The sequence below is a fragment of the Ciconia boyciana genome, chromosome 8, assembly GCF_034638445.1.
Source record: "Ciconia boyciana chromosome 8, ASM3463844v1, whole genome shotgun sequence".
NCBI classification, from domain to species: Eukaryota; Metazoa; Chordata; class Aves; order Ciconiiformes; family Ciconiidae; genus Ciconia; species Ciconia boyciana.
This window is the reverse complement of record NC_132941.1, coordinates 58,243,615-58,261,386: the sequence shown is the minus strand read 5'-3', so window position 1 is coordinate 58,261,386 and position 17,772 is coordinate 58,243,615. Positions and strand designations below refer to the sequence as shown.

General features: G+C 35.0%; 1 protein-coding gene across 1 annotated transcript in view; it reads right to left on the bottom strand.

Annotated features, from left to right (window-relative positions):
• ATRNL1 (attractin like 1) overlaps nucleotides 1-17,772 on the bottom strand; it is a 536,524-nt gene that overhangs the window by 313,802 nt on the left and 204,950 nt on the right. Inside the window, exon 21 of the mRNA XM_072870268.1 lies at nucleotides 15,008-15,060. Coding sequence (XP_072726369.1) covers nucleotides 15,008-15,060 — 53 coding nt within the window. The remainder of the gene's footprint in view (nucleotides 1-15,007; nucleotides 15,061-17,772) is intronic.

Here is a 17,772-nt window from a genome sequence, read left to right as displayed (position 1 = left end):
AGACATTTACGTGCCTTAGAGGGTACATTTTCATCATAATTCTGTATTACTGAACTACAATAACTAATTTTATGAATAGAAACCTCATAAAATAGTGCTGTTCTATTTTTACTTCTTGAAGTAACTTTTAAAGTTAGAGTAGGAACCTCCCTCATGATTGCAACATCAGACCCATCACAGTCAGTCTTCCCACATTTTTCTATTTAGGGAACTCTCTATTCATGCTGATTCTAAAATTCATACTCTCACCCCTTCATTGCACAGGCAGTTTGTCTCTCTCCTGCTCTTTCTAGCGATTGCTCTCTATTTCCAGTAAGAGTTTGTTGAGAACAGTCCTATTCATACTCCTCTCTATCAGCAAAAATGTCGCTTTTAAAACCAAGTTCCATTATCAAATGCTATAAATCATATTCATTGGTGACCAAAATAAATTCTGCTTGCATTACATCAAAGTTAGGGGGTTACCACCAAACCTATTTTCAGCCAGGATAATTATTTTGAACTTTCAGAGCAGCTGCCTGATTCATTCCTCTGTCGCCTGTATCTAACAATCATCCACTGCCTCATTTTCATTGTTATACTGAAATATGTTGGTGTCCAACATTACTTGTCCATTGTGACAAAACAAAAAGTCATTTACTGTGAAGTCTTTGCTATAAACTAGCAAAACTTGCATTTTTGCTAAACGTAATGAGAGCAGAATGAGCTTCAAAATACTCCAGCCCTTACTATTTATATGCCTTTTTCCATGCAAAGAAAGAGCATGTGAGAATGAATTTCACAGAATTTCAAAGTTTTTAAAAAACATACAGCAATAACAATTCCTTGTTTCTTTTACTGTACTTAAAAAAAAAATGGACTAGGCTAAAAAGCCCACAAAAAGACATAGGGATTAGTGTATAATCAGAAAATTGGGTAACAATTTTATTTTAAACAGAAATCTTTTATCTTATGAAATTTTCAGCTGCTATTTGGAAAGGTCTAAGAAGTTGTCAATTTAGATCCTAAGGGAGGGCCAGATACAGAAAAATCTGACCTGTCAAAATTTTATTCAGCTAAATGTTACTAATAGTCTAGTCTTACTCCATATTGACTAAAAGTTTCTGAAGATAACTGATCTCTTTCTAAGACAGATATGCACAGAGGTCGGATGAGTAATCCTTGGTTCTGTCTACTGACTATAGAAAGTCCTAGAAGGTTAACTAAGGATGGACATATAGTTTTAAAAAGCTAGTTAGGCGAGATGCATCTCACTGTAACTGTCATAGAAGTAAATATGTAGGTATGGAAATGTTATGGTAAGCAAGAGAAGACTTGTTGCTGAGATCTAAAAACTGAGGAACATATATAATTACCTGGGTTCTTTTAAAAACACAGTCTAAATATGATGTTCCTAAAGTTTTTAAACCATAGCCCACAGCCAGATCTTATTTTTTTTCATAGATTCTTCACCAAACTCCTAACTGAAGACACTGCGGCAACTGACGGGGTTTCTGTGAACAGCTGCAGACCCTTTACATGGTCTACCCAGGACCATGGTCCATAAGCAGAGTTTGGAAACCAATGAACTAGAGAATTATGAACAAAATGTTAGTAAAAGAAGCAACAACAAAGAAAAGTGAGTGCATCGGCAGTTATTTAAACATCAATTTTAGAAAAAAAAGTCTAGATTTCTCCAGTGATGGAGCATTTCAAAGCTCATGGCACAGGCATTACGATTAGTGAAAAATATAAGTGTTATTACTTGATAGTAAGGACTGCTCAGTAAATGAACTTTTGTTTTGTCAAATGGAAGGTCTTAATATCTTAATTCTTATAATATTCTTGAAGTGTTAGACAAGAGGGAGAAAAGTGCAAAAAAACCCAAGAAAAAAGTATCTCATGAAAATATTATGGAATAAATTCAAATTTACCTCTACAGGAAATTTTCTTCATAATTATCTAGATGCTTCATCTGCTTTACAACACTCATATTAATATTACACTCTAACATGCAACATCATTTTGCAATATACTAGCATCAATACTCTCTAACCTGATGCTAATGTATTTCTTGTGTTATAGAGTTTATACGCGTTGAAGAGATCTCTGATTTGCTTGTTCTGACAACTGAAATGGCACATCTAAGAAACAACAACATTAATTTATTGTTTGAGTTCATATGTTATTGCCAAAGAGGGATGTTTCTTGTCATATAGTTAATGAGACCAGTCGAATTTTAATGTTATTTTAAATCTTGCTCTTTTAATGTTCAGTTTATTGTATAATGCCTACAAATAAGGTACTTTTTTTCCTTTCAGAAATGAAGAAATTTATTTTTATTTCTAAAATAGATCAAAGCACATAAAATTACACTGGACATGGCAAAAACATAAATACTATTTTAAAAATTGTTTATGCTTTTATACATGTATATGCTCAAGTTTTCATATAAAATCAGAACATTCAGAAGTTATTCACATAACAACTTCTATGTCGATTATTAGCAGAATTTTTTTCCTGGTTCTCAAATAATTGAACACAGATCTCAGCAATTAAAGAAGCAACCACTGGTTGATCAGGCTTGCAAGGAGACAGAACACGCACTTCATAAATTGGGTATAAATATAAACAGATAAGTAGGTGCTGCTGTAATATCTCAACATTTTCAAAATCCTTTTCCTTCCTTTTTCTCATTATTTAGTTGAACTTTGCTTAAGAAACCTTAAATCTACAGTACAAATGTCAGATCTTGCCCCACGTTGCTTGATTCCATGTGATTTGTACAAAATACACAATGTAAATTGAAGTTGAGATGTTTCAACTTTGCTGATATTCTTTGCTGTTTCTCAAACAATTTTAACATGTTAGTTCTGAGAACTAAAATCTCTTGCAGCAAATAAATCCAGAGCACTTTCAGCAAAACTGCACTTCGTACTGGACAGAAATGATGCATGTTGTATACCTCACTGCGCAGTCTCCTCTATCTTGAAGTCATGAATTGCAACAGATACTTGTATTGTAAAAAATATGATCTGCTAAATCACCATACTTGCACAACAGACAGTAAAACGCTTTTGCATTACAACTTTGAAAAGAAGATGTAACACAAGCACCTTTTCATTTAAAATACCATCGGGTATATTTGAAGTAAAATCTATTGATTTAAATAACAACATTCTCACTGCTTTTGGCTCATGTTAAGAATTGAGTGCCAATTCAGCAAAAAACATTGGTGGAATACTAAAATTCCAAACATTTACAAATGAGATTACGTATCTGTAATATCACCTAATCCAGCCTATGCAGCCTTGAAAACAGATAGCAGGAAATACCTCAACCCTTAGTAGAGAGTAAAATACAGAGTGACAAACTTGAGACAAAATAAACTCAGATTCTTTTCCCTACTTCCTACAACTTTAGCTTGTAGGGCTGGCAGTTAAACACAGAAAATAATAAACTCTTTAATTAAACTAAGCAAATGAAAATAACAGAGGAAGGAAAAATGGAGTCCAAAAGGCTCTTTTTCTCAACCCCAAAGCAGTCACCCACTCTTCAGAGGAAATTTATTCTTTGCCTGAGAAAGGGAGCGTTGGCCACCGCAGCAGGGCTCACCGACTCCTTTCTGAAAGTGACTTGGAATTCTCAATTTCCGCCTCAAACAGCTGCCAGAGATTAAAAGAAATATTCTGTTTTCCTAGCATTATTTTTTCTATAAACCAAGAACTAGATTCAGCTATGCTTTCATTAATTCATAACTTTTTTTGGCCATGGAAAGAAAGTACTGTTAACTGAAATGCACAAAACAGAATAAACCTCTTCCTCATTTATTGTTTCTTTTTCACATGATTAGCTTAATACAGAACAATTGATAGATATCATTACTTTTTGATAGCTATTCAGGCACAAACTTTTTGACACCACTTTTCTAGGAACTGGATTATTATGTAAAACAGAAGAGCAAACGGTAGCGACTACTGACAGTCTGTTTGTTCTTGGTATTTGAAAAACACTGATTGTTCACATCATCTATACCTGACCTTCTATACCTGCCTATTGTGGTAGGCAATCCTTGACAATGAACATGAAGATAGTGACATATTTGCATGATGTAGTTGTACATTATCTTCCCTAGATTAATTTCATTTTTCTCTTCCCACCATTTAGTCTACCGTTCATTCTAATAATGACCTCTCTTCATCTTCTCTTTCATTAGCCATTCTTAGTGCCATGAAAGGCTCTAACACTTCAAAATCTCTCTAGCCATATTTTCAAAAACCCGTACAGAAGTGTTACCTATTTCTACTCAACAAGAGCAGAATTCTAAAATTCTCATTTAATTGACAAGAAAAATGTGGGCAGAAAAATCTTAAAAGGCCAAAAATCTCACATTTTGCATAGCTTGTCATTTTTCCAAAATTATTTTGATGGCCATGGCATTTCCTTAAGGGGGTAACACAGTAAAGCATATTAATTTACTCATAACATAAAAAGACAAATCAAATACATATACATTACTTACTGTGTATCTTCATATTCCTTGACAGATACATTTTTCAACTTTCCATTAATGTATTGTTTGCTATTGTATCTATTTTGCTAATGTATAGTGCTGCTTTTTGACCTCACAATTTGCTCTTCCATTTTATGTCAGCATTACCCTTTAATTCAAGTGACTAGCAAATTACGCTTTGCTGTCAATGGGTTATATTTCTGGAACAGATTTTAAAACAATATTCACAAGTCAAGCTAAGAAAATGTGACAAGAAATTAATATCAAGGACTCATAGGCTACTTTACAATATGCTGAAATTGAGCTGAGTTAGCCAATCAGAAAGTTGAACTTGACAATGTCCACATTTAACCCAATATAAGATTTCTTAAAGCTTATATAACCCAAGGTTTTGTCGTCATTTTGAAATAGAAATGACCCTCAATTTCTTTAAATGATCCTACAGAGCCCCTCACTCAAATACCCTGCAAGGGCTTCACAACACTAATTCTAAAGCTGAAAACATTACTGACCATTCTCTTGACTTTTACAAATATGTGTGCTAAGATTAGGTGGTTCAGGACCCAAGACACCTGAATAGCATACCTCACGATAACTAGGCAGTTGCATTAGTTGTTTAGCCTGCAATAATGGAAGAGGCTAAACTACCCTCAAGTGCTTCACATTTGCCAACGGAGGAAAGTACTCCATCTGACATGGAATAATGTGCTAGTTTGTCCAAGAACTCCCAAAGGAACCAAATTCTCCCATAAACCATAAGCAACTTATTGAAGTCAGGGCTTTTTTTTCCTATTTCAATTGGTTCAAGATGTCGCTATAGATCTTTTCTTGAAGTCCCACTGATCAAGAATTCTCTCTTTTCCCTGGGAAGTCAGCAAGGGAAGCAATGCAACTGTAAAACCACCACAAAGGTTTTCCCTTCACTGTCAGAGGTAAAGTAAAGGGACACTGAAGGATCCTTTCCTATTCCATCACTTCTTACAACTCCAGTCTTGGGGAGCTCTAAGGCCTCCCAGGTGTCTGAGGAGTGACAGCTCCTGTCTTTGTGGACATGTTAAGGAAACAAACACATACACAGCAGATCGTATACACAGCACAAAAATTCAAAAAGTATTCATTCCTATGAACCCCACCTCAATATACAGCCAGAATAAAATACTGTATATATGTAGGTGTTTGCATCGGTTTCCTTCTCATTTAAAAAACTGCTTCACGTATGGGCTAGAGTCCCCTACAAAGCAAACCATTTCTCCTGAGTGAGTTCTCCAAGCCATCGTGTCTATCTCACTCTTGACTCATCAAGCTTTTCAAAATTTATAGTTCTACAAATAATCATGATTTATACTATTTTAAATTTTATACTAATAGGTATTTTCCTGTAATACTACATATTATATTTGCAAGATAAATAATAACATAAAAAATAATTATGGAACCTGTGGAACAGTCTATCAGGTGATGAAGGCCTCTAATTCAGACTTTTATTTGCATACATTATAATGTATGTTTATCTATTATTTTCTTCTCCTTAGGAGTTAGAAAGCTAGTTTGTCCAGGGTAGCGGCCATCTTCTTTTGACTTAGGGTAGTATATCTAAATCAATAATCACTAAAATTACTTTGTCTACTTTGACAAAAGTTATTAAATAGTATCTGCAAGGGGATGCCAGTCAGTAAATTCACTGATACATCAGCAAAAGCTATCAGAGAAAGCAAATAATCTTTATGTAAAAAAGAAAGTGTGGTTTTTTTAAACAAAGAAAATCCCCAATATTAAAAAAAAAAAGTAAATACATACATGGAAAGATTCTCCAATTCACAGTAAAGTCTGAAAATGATTGGCAGCAAAACTGTTTCTTTAGCCTGCCCAAAAAAGCTGCAAGCCAACCTAGCATTTGGCAAATGAGCACGCAGAGCCTGGGGTGAGATCATAATATTTTATTAGGAGCTTCAGATTCTTGGTGTGGTTATTGTTTTAATTCTCTGGAAGGCGACAGTTGGTTTGTGTGGTTATTTTAGCTCAGGGCAAAGACTCCGTTTGTCTGTTGCTCTTTATATGTTCTGAGTTGGTAGGTTTGTTGAGGCTAATCTTTTCTCAGACCATCCTAGAATTGTCTGATTTAAACTATAATCTATTCCACTAGACTCTTTAAACACTAAGAAGATTTCTTTTTAAATAGAATTTTTTGTATAAGCCCATATATTCAAAAGACAATGTGAGTCATTATTGTTACCGTATTTCTATATAATAAAAATTGTTTCAGTCTGTATCGAAGTCAATCAGCGTTAGATATAATTGGTGGAACTCATTATTTTAAGTCAAGCATGACAGTTTTACAATTACAATATGTATTTAGTTTAAATTAATGCTGTCCCAAAAGGAAACATGAATTCTACAAATGAGTAGCGAAGCATCTAACTGCTGGTATACATCTCACAACTCAAGTAAAACAAACACCTTTTCAATAGCTAAAATTTATTGTTTATGCCTTTTAAGTTTCAACATAATTTTTAAATATCTGGAAAATCTCTGGTAACAGTTTTATTAAAAATGCTACTTGCTATTTATCTTCTAAAATACTCTCCTTGGAATGTTCTTGAGCTTAATTTTTCTCTAAGTATAGCAAGTCTGCCACCTAGTGCTATATGGTCACCTCTAGTACACTTTTATTTGATAATTTTTTATTTTATTTTTTTTTTTTTAATAAAAGATGTCATGCTCTAAGTCCATGAACGCATATACATGCATGTTTGCCTACACATAGAGTGCTTAAAAACCACATTGTATCTTCTTGCTGAAGGGTTGCATTACATGTTTCAACAGCTATTAGACCATACGTGCATTTCTTGACTAGCATACAACCATCTTATAACTGCGCTCTTTTGCTGTGAGATCTGATTGGTGCAAGTGGAAAAGGTAAAACCTGTAATTTATTTTATTAAAAAGGAAAAAAAAATATCATGTCAGTATAGTATGACAGATATTAGGGAAGCCAAGGTTTCTTTGGCCCAGTGCAGCTCTATACACAGTCTCTTATTCAGTCAGGAGTGCCATCGCAGTGTGGTACCCCCAACATTGAAGACAGGCACACCTTGGAATGGGCTCTGAACTAAATCCTGCTGAGATTACCTGCTTGAGATCCAGGGGCAACAACTCTTTGGAAGGAGCAAAATAGTAGTGGCACCCTACGTGGAAGATGAATGCTGGGCAGTGATGAGGAAAAGGAAGCATAAACAGATTCCATTCACAAAAAAAATATCCAAGCAGCAGGGCTGGAGCAGCCCAAAAAGCCATTTATGGTAGATCCCAGTGTGCCACTCATAAACTGAGAGTGACCAGAGCAAAGTGTCACTCCAGATCCAGCACCCATCAGCCCCTGGAACAATTCCCTTCACAGAGGTTGCTTATGTCTGCTTATGTCCATTCTTCTGTGAAGATGAAGACCTAGGTTTCTGCCCCTTCATTCTGCCAGATTATTGCAAGGCAGCTAGACCACAAGAGAAAATTTGGCATAGTATTTAGAGAGATTTCTTTTAATGGTTTTAATTCCCCCCTTTTTATGAAATTATAACATTTGTAATATAACAACTGTTACTAAAAATTGGCTTGTATAAAAACTTTGACTATGAATAATCCCAGAAAAAAGAAAAAAAAAGATGTTTGAATAATAAGTAAACACCAGGTGGGATGAACTGTCAGACCACATCAATAGGTCAGATTAAGCCTAAACTGTATTTTGACAACATAAATAAGGATGTATTATCTGACCCTTTTGCTCTGAGACAATATTGAACCAATGTTTCTAAAAAGTCATTAGAGGTACTATGTTGTCATAAATTGTCTACTTTTAATAATCTGTCCTCTATCAAACCATCTTTCTAGTTACTACTACTGCAAACAAACAAAAAGTCAGAAAGGAAAAATATAAAGTAAAACCTCTAAAGGAGTACCAGGGCCTTTACTCCAAAGCCCAGATATTAAAAAGTAATTAAGACTTCTTTTCTTAATTTTTATCAAGTGACATGAATTTTTAAAAAATGGGATACAAGAAACGAGCGTTTGTTTTTGTTTCAGGCACCATACATATTGCATAACAATATAATTTAAAAGTTTTAAATTATAATAAAAATTTACTATAAGAAATTGTAAGGACTAGCACTTTCCTTTATTTCGCCCTTTCTGAAGTCCTGGAGTGTCAGCAGTTATGGGGCTAATGCAGCTCCAGGACTGGACTAGAATCCTTACGAGGTTCTACAGCCAGAAGCAAAATTTCCTTCTTCCTCCCCAGCTCCCTGCACAGATACCAGATATTATCTTGAGAGTTTTCACTGAATGTACATTTCATGCTTCCTCACCAATTTTGGACATGAAAGTATCATTCTTCATCTTCGTGAGTTGCTGACATACTGAGAGAATTGCTTATTGCTATCCCTTCTGGATGTATACCAAGAACACAAGCAATAGTATTATGAGCTATAATGATTTTATGGCTCAGAGTCTAGAATGGCATGGTAAAGCCATAAACCAATTATTCAGGTCACTCCCCAAAAAGCTGTTGCAAAATATTTAGTAGCTCACATAGGATCACATATTTTTCCTGTGGTCTACTTTAAGTAGAAAAAAAAACAGCTAATAAAATTTATCCAAAGACAATTTTTAAAAAATCTATTAATATTATTTTCCTACTAGTCTTTATGTTGAATTTTTTAAGTGATAAACATCTGAGAACTCAGCAATGTTTTATCTGGCTTTCCATTTCCTCCCTCCATGTCCACAAGGTTGACTAGAAAAGCTCAGTGGTGCCAGTGCTCTGTAGTACACCTGACCCTTAAGGCTTCTGCAGGTGGGCCTACCATCTTCCTTTTCTGCATGCTTCATCCCAGAAGAACATTTGAAATAGTGGCTGATGAGTCACTGTGTGAAGCCATCCACAAGTGACATTTCATAAAACACTGAGGTGAGAGAAAGATTAGAAAGAAAGAAGGAAACGCAATGAACCTAGGAAAACAGTGAAAATAAAATTTCTACATTCTTTCAGCCTCTTATGTACAGATATTCGTGCTTCCTCTTTTTTAAAGGCTGTAAATGCAACAAATATCTCCATCAGAGACTTATATTCTTTTGAAGATGTGGAATAAATGATCAATAAATAGGTTTTAATTCTACAAAAAAACATGAATCATTCAGCTCCACCCTGCTTTAATTCTCTTCGTAAGTGACCCATCCCTCCTGACCTCTAGCCATTCCTGGATTCTCTAATCCTTCTCAAACATCATGTTCTAATCTCTAACAAATTCAAAAGTGGGCCGGCTCTGCAGCACAGTAAACTCTATAGTGTTACCCTGGATACATAATGCACTTCTGAATGCAAAAGACAAGCTTCCACTGCTTTTTCTCTGAGTTCAGAGATATCCAAGGACCCACAAAACTATGTCCAGGCCAAAGATAAGCACCAGATTAATCAAAATTGTTAATTTATTGCAATTTTATTGAATTGTGACTACATTCTTGCTGTGCATTGCTGAGAAAATCTCCGCGAATGTATGAAAGTTTCATACTCTAAAGTGTGCTGCCCTGTAATTCACTACTGTTGCCTATTTTAAAACAGCAACCAATCTGCAGAACCAAATGGAGAAGCTACTTGTTCTCTCTCTTCACTGATGATGGCAGTACCCAGAAATAATAAGAAATGCTTCTAAACATTTTTTTTAAAGGGTAAAAGGGAATAAGAAACTAAGGTATGTAAATCCACATACATTTTTTCAACTACATTTTCTTAGCTGGCTACTAGACTGGTCTTAGCTAGGAATTCTCTTGGTAGAATAGGCAACTCTTGAGTGCTCAACTCGTGGAAATTCTAACAACTATGCGGGCAAGCAATACAATTTACAATCACAATACTGATTTGTTGTAAGCTTTTAGGCTTCTGCATGTAGTAGTATTAGAATCTATGAGTTGTACATCTTGTTTCAATTGTAGCATTGGAACCGTGACACTAAAAGTAATGTACATAAACCAGACATTTTGGAAAGTTTTTGACCTTAGAAATATGGATATCTAGAAGAGGCTTATGAAGGAGAGTATCACATCCTTTCAAAACGTGGGATTGTTAGCAAGCCTATAATTCACCCTCTGTATAGTAACATATCATGAATTGTAAATTTAAACTCTCATTTTCTCTAGAACACTGGTTTAACTATTTATCCATTTACGATTTAAAGCTTTGTGTCTGTATATAACCCAGGTCAAAACCACAGAAGTGGAATTTGTCCCAGTGATTCCTCCCAATCAGTTTAAAACTATCTGGTTTTGCTGCAAGTTTCTCTGCACCCAGGAGCACTGATTCCGACAGCAATGTATTTCTAATGCTGACATCTGAAGAGCTAATCCAGCAATTTGGATGCATACTTTGCTATCTAGGTGTCACTGTTATATATCATGCTGGCTGAGATACCAAAGAACTATAACAACAACAAACACAAATGCATCATGACAAAATGTTATATTTATGGTTTGTGTACATGCATAAGTCAGCTGCACAACCATCTCTGGCCTCCACTCAGAATTCATTTATATGGATTGAATCAGCTTCCGATCATTCACAGAAAGATTGGCTTCTAACAGAAGGACCTGGGCATACAGAGCCTCCCTACCAGCAACAGAGGCACAATCCAGAAGCAGACTTGTACTCAACCTACAAGAATATTTACACAGACAAATGAAACTGTGGTTTTTAAATTCATGGAGCTTTCTTTTGTATTCATATTCTTCTTTTTATTACGTATAAGAAATCTTTGATAAGATTTCCTCTGATATTCCTAAACAATGGCATATTGAACACTTTTGGCTCAAGAAATCCTTCCTCTCTCAAAGTTCCTGAGCTGCAAACTGTTGGATGTAAAGAGAGAAATATCACTGTATGTTTGTCCATTTGCTATACTCTTCCCCTGGCATTCATATTAAGCCACTAATGACAACAGGGTACTACAATAGATAAACCATCATGCAGCTGCTCATGCATTCTTATACATTCAATATTTTTCTAATTTTTATATGTGAGGCTTGTTCTCATTCTTTTACTCTCAGAGAAGTTTGTTCTCTCTGTTGTGCATTTTCAATCATACAGTGAAGTCATGAAGAATGAAATGAAAATAATTTTAATAGAAGCAATAGGCAATGATTTTCACACACTCTGGATAATGCACTATTGCATGCCATGTCTATTATGCATTTCCTACTCTACTTTTATTAAGTTTTGATAATTTAAAGTAGAAAAACTACTCATGTCCAGTGCTGCCACGTTTTGAAATGCCGTACTAGAATGAAAGCTGATGTTTAATGAACTGCTCCCATTATCTCTATGATTCAATGGCTTTGCTGCTATCTGTGTTTATTATCCTTTTGGCATAGTATCTGTATTTAGATTAAGTCCCTGCAGTGTTTCAACATGCTACTTCCCATATAAATCTCATTCTTTTTGACCATGCTAGATCTGTCTGTAATTCTCCTCTGTTTCCATTTGTGCTCAGATCGCTTCCCCAGTCACAACACTATCTGTGTACAGCATTAATATTCTGCTTACTCTCCTACATCGCTACTAAGGGAAACAAATAAGGAAGAATCTAAAACAATCTGTGCTATCCCACTGGCTAACTCTATTAAGTTTAGAGTTTACTTACTATCTTAAACAGTCTATTGATGTTAATACCAGTGCCTATATCGGCACCAGTCTGTTCCCCCTTCCTAGGCTTGAGGATGGCAATGACAGGCCAGAGGGAGGAGAGGACTAGGCAAGAACTAGCTAAGCTGGGCAGAGAGCTGAAAGAAATGAAAACAGCTGAACTTTTATAGGGCAGTTGGTATTCACAATATCACAAGTTGCAGAAAGTTCCTCTAAGGCAACAAGCATTCTCAATCCACGTCCTTCTGTCAAAAAGAAATTGAGGTCGTCCAATATCATACATTGAATTCTAAGGTTTTGGCCTAGAAAAGCATTCCAATTTAAGGGCGGTATTTACACAAGTGAAAAAAAGATAAAATTTGAACACCTAAAACTGGTAATTTTGAAGATGGCTAAACTCAAGCATGTGACTAAAAGCTTTCCTGAAGAAGATCCCAACCATACAGCAAATTACCAGTTGTATTCCTATTTTCATACCTTTCACTGATTTTGATTCTAAGTGGTAGAAACAAATGTGCCTAGAATTTTTATTTCTCATAAACTTATGCTGCTCATAAGCATATACAATTTGTTTTTCATCAGTATTTTCTTCCCTCCTGAGCAATAACTATTCCTGTGCTGTAAAAAATAAGAATATTCTTCACTTCAAGGAGAAGCAAAGCAGCAATATAAGTGTCTGAAGAGAAAGTTTCTTACAGAGTAGTGAAATAAGCACAGAAAAATACCATCTAAATGTCTGTCTTGTACAAAAGTTAAACATTTTCTTATACAAATTATAGTCCATGGTAAGTCCATATTTTAAAATACTTATATAGATAAGAAATTGGGGCATCTCTATGGCATATATATATTTTAATACATGATTTAGCAGGTAATAGACAGTGCTGATAACCAATTGTCATTGACATCTTAGGTCAGTCAGTTATCCACAGATTAACAAATTATTTCCCGTTCTGATGCATCAGCCACTAAATGCAAGAAATACAGAATTCCATTATTTTAAACTATCACAGGCTCCTTATTACTTCCAGATAAAGTAACTCTGAAAATAATTCATATATTATATTTTAAATGACAGAAAGTATTAAAAGAAGATTCATCATTCCAGAACAACAAGATCTTTAAAATATTTTGAAATCTGACAGAGGACAAATAATAGTAGTGAGTTAAAGGTGAAAGGGTATCTTAAATATAGTACAATTTGTCTCCAACATGATTTATAGACCCAACTTGCAACATGATAGCAAAAAAATGTTTTTCATGGAAGTGCCTGAGGTCTACAAATTTCATTACTGTTATTTCTTTTCAATCTCTTAAATTTAATAACATTTATTTTTAAAGGGCAAAACAAATATTGATACACATATCCAAAATAGCCTATATAGCACTCTCTTCGGAGTATGAACTTCTCATGTACTCATTATCTAGCTTTAAATCTAGAAAATTTATAAAAGTCATAGATACAAAAATTCATTCTTCTAAATACTGAAATTTGTTTTGAAATAAGAAAAAATTATTATGCAACAAACAACAAATGGAATTGAATTTATTTGATCAACAGTATCTTTAGAACACAGTTTGAAGGAGTATTTTCAACTTGGTCTATTTTATGTAAACTGTCAACAATGTCAACAGTATCTTTAAACTACAATATTTAAAAATTATCTTCCAGTTTAAAGTATTACATTTCAACTTAACTTGTCTGTGAGGAAAAAAAAAAAAAACAAAACCACAAACCAAAACCAACCCACAGCAAATTTCTTTAATACCTGGCAAGGGGAATAAATGTTTTAGGCCTAGGGATATGTCAGCATCTGTAATATAGTATGTGTCAATTTTGTTCTGTAAAACATACCTTGCAGAGGCAAACCATTTAAGGTAGAAAAGAAACATTAGTAAAGAAAAGAAACATTCGTTTATTAGGTAAATGATGCCTTAAAGAGATTCTAAAACAAAGCTTTTGTGTACATTCTAAAATGAAATGCTAAAAAACAAGGCCAAAGCTCAGAATGGATGCTATAAATATATTCAGATACACGACTTTATGTAAATTCAAGTTTGAGGTAGGGATGGTGTTAGGAAACAATAGACAAATGGATCCAATTGTCTGACATTGAGCAGGTATGTGCAAAAGTCACAAAAGGTAAAACAGTGTTCTCCAACATCACATACATTTTTATGATGATTGAAATTACTATTTAACATCGATATTGGCACAGCAAAATTGGCACAGCTCACTAAGGGATTTCTGCACATGGGTAATAAGCATTCCCATCCCTTCAGGTCTTTCACTATGACTATCAGAAATGTAATGCTTTAAAGTAAATTTGCCAGAGGCACCTTTTCTACAACAGTAAGAACATGGAGACAACACACAGTATCATTTTATGATACTCTGGAGAGCAGCTGTGTATCATGTCCCTGAGAGGCAGACTGGCTAAACCATTCAGAACGTCCCCAGGAAATACTGCTGTTTAGCCTATTTGCGTTTCCCCACCGCAAATTCTGTCTTTTAAACAATGACACAATTACTTATTCCTTTCGGTCACATATGTTCACATATGTTCACATATGAGATACAGAGAATAACCCAATGGCTTCGTCAGTCCCTCTAACCTAGGCGTAAGGAATCAACTTTTAGTAGACTTTAATTTGCATTCTTGTGGACAAAGTAAGAGAAGCCCAGTGGGGCATTTTATTTTTCAGTCAAAATATCAATGTGCCCAACTTCAGAAAATCTTAAGAAAAATATTTTTTTTTTCTGAGGAAATTAAATTATCACATAACATGTAAACAGCATTTCAGTACTGAACATTAAAAATATAAGTACTCACAGTAGCACGTTCCCCTAAGCGGATTTCCAAGATACCTATTTTCAGAGTCACAGCTGCAGGGGGGAAAAAAAGACAAAACCAAACATTCCCATTAAACATGCTATAGTTTTAATAAAAATGCAGCTAGAATATTTATTCCAAATAGCATGAGTTTCATTACTAGTAGCACAAATACATGAAAATAAAAAGTATTGGATATAGTTCTTAATTAGGGTGTGCTACTTTCCGGAGGCATCTCTCTCTTTATAAAAGAAACGCAGAGTGACTAGGCTCTTGAATAAGGCACTTCAGTCGTGCTTAAAGTCATGCCTATTGCAGGACTTACCGCAGGTGGTATGTCTCCACTAATGAACAAAAGAGAGCGAGGCAGGGAGGCCAAGCACCGGATCTCTAATTATCCATGCTGCTTCAGTGATAGCTTACTCCCTTGGCTGGTTTTGAACCCTCCACTGGCCCTCTCCAAGACAACAGCTAAGCATGAAACAGGGGGATCATTCACTACAGAAAATGTTCCTAAATATGTCTTCCTCTAACGTACCCAGTCCTGAAACACTACCAGACCAGGCTTCGCACCCTCAGACACTTTCCACACCTCTTCTTGCCATCCCTTCAGGGATGGAACATACTCCCTCCATGTCCAACCACACAAAGACCACACTGGTGGGCTGCAATACATCTTTCATATTATTTCCAACTTTTTAAATGAAATAACAAAAAAAAAAAAACCAAACTCCAAAATAACCCTAAGCATAAAATAATGATTACATTTTCACAGCACCACAGAGGACCAAAGCAACGCTGCCTGCTCTAGAGAGGCTAGTCCTAAACTATGTAAGCTGCAACTAGACAATGCCAACTGGCTCTGGGCCCAGAAATTGTAGCCGTATATGTAGCACTAGAAGCACAGCAGTGTCCCAGCTACTTAGCTTCTCTGAACTTCAGAGGCAATTGCTTCTCTTCATTGACCACCTAGGGCACTAGGTGAAATTTAGACTGAATACAACGTACTGATGCTGCTGACAAGATATGTACATGATAACAGCTGGAGAAATATCTTTCTTATTGATAAAATATATAGTTATTTTCAGAGATATGAAATATCCTACAGAATTTCACAGTGATCAAATTGAGTTATATAGCATTTCTCTAAAAATGCCAAGTATCTTAACAGAAAATTATTATTCTGCATTTGGTTTTCTTGGCTATTCCACAGAAGTCTCCAGCAAGATTATAATTTTCTATTAAATACACAGAATGATTCATAAAACAAAGAGAAAGCTTATTGGTGCCTCTTAAATTCCATAGAAATATTTTCCCAGAGGAAATCTGGATAATTTAATAGCTTGGACTACCTTTTCATTACTTTTTTCTAAGAAACTTAAATTGCAAGGAAATTTTTTGTGTTATTTTATTTGTGAGTAATATTAAAAAACTTTCTAACTTGGATGTCGTACCATTTAACAAGTTGCAGACTGTAGAATAACATTTGTATTTCTGTTGGTCTCTTCATTAGTTTCCAACTGGTGATTCTTAACATGCTCATTTTTATTAAAAAATAGGCAGAGAATCTCCTTGACTCTTTGTTACAATATCATAAAGAAAATAATCAACAGTAGCATTAAAATGGAAAAAGCAGAAAAAAAAAAGTTCTGGACTCTGCCCTTGCCCACTCCTGGTCTCATGTCAGTGTGAGAACTCTTTGCAGGGTCAACTATACAGAAATTCAACATTTTTTTTTTATATAGAAAAACTTTTGCCTAAACTCCAAGAAACCAAAAACCATATGCTTCAACTCTAACTGCAGCACACAATTTGTGGTCTTGTCCACACAGACACTCTGGCCCTACAGTCCTTTCCATAGAATTTAGAAGAGGAACTGATGCTGAAGTATCTCTCTTGCAGGTACTTATAAAGGAAAGGAGAAAATAATCTCAAGTAATAATATTGGTCTGCCTGACACACTTTTTTCTAAACATCACAAAACACTAACTAAATTCTTCAAAGAACAGCTCACTACTTTAACAGATTAGGCTTGTAAAAATAGACGCATGTGTCAAAGTGTCTTTAGTTTGGCAATTTTGAAAGAAAGAGCTAAGGGAAAAGGATCATTTTTGAATGAAGAGTTTAAAAGAATTTCCTTTTCTTGTATCTAAGATTGTCACATAAAGGAGACAGTATATCATGCAAAAAATTATAACAACATGATAGAGATTATTGTAAGAAGAATTTTTTTTTTCTTCTGAATTGTTTCAAAGGTAAAGTAGAATATTAAATACAGGCAGTATTCAGAATATGCTGGGGTTTTATACCCAAACACAGAAATATATTTTATATAAATAACTGTGTATTCAGAGTCTTTTCTCAGACAAGACAAGAAATTTTCTCAGAAGGCAAGAATCTTACCCTGCTGCTCACTGATAATGGCACTGATTTATGTACGACATGGAAGAGCAATGTCCGAACACCAGTAACAATAAACTGTATAACTTTCCATCAGGAGAGACTAAACAAATTCTGCTGTGAACTCTTGCTGGCCACAGCACTCACCTGTGGTGATTTGACCCAGGGTCTAAAAGAAGCTTAGTTTGCTCCTGACACAAAACAGGATGACTTTTTTTTTTAATTTTGAAAATCTTTATGAAAAGGAAAGCTGTTTCCATACAGCTTCCCTTCTCCAGTCAGCTACCCTTCTAATCAGATGAAACCATCTCCTGTGGATCACTAATTACCAGAACCCAGGGATTTCCAGCATCATATATACCTTT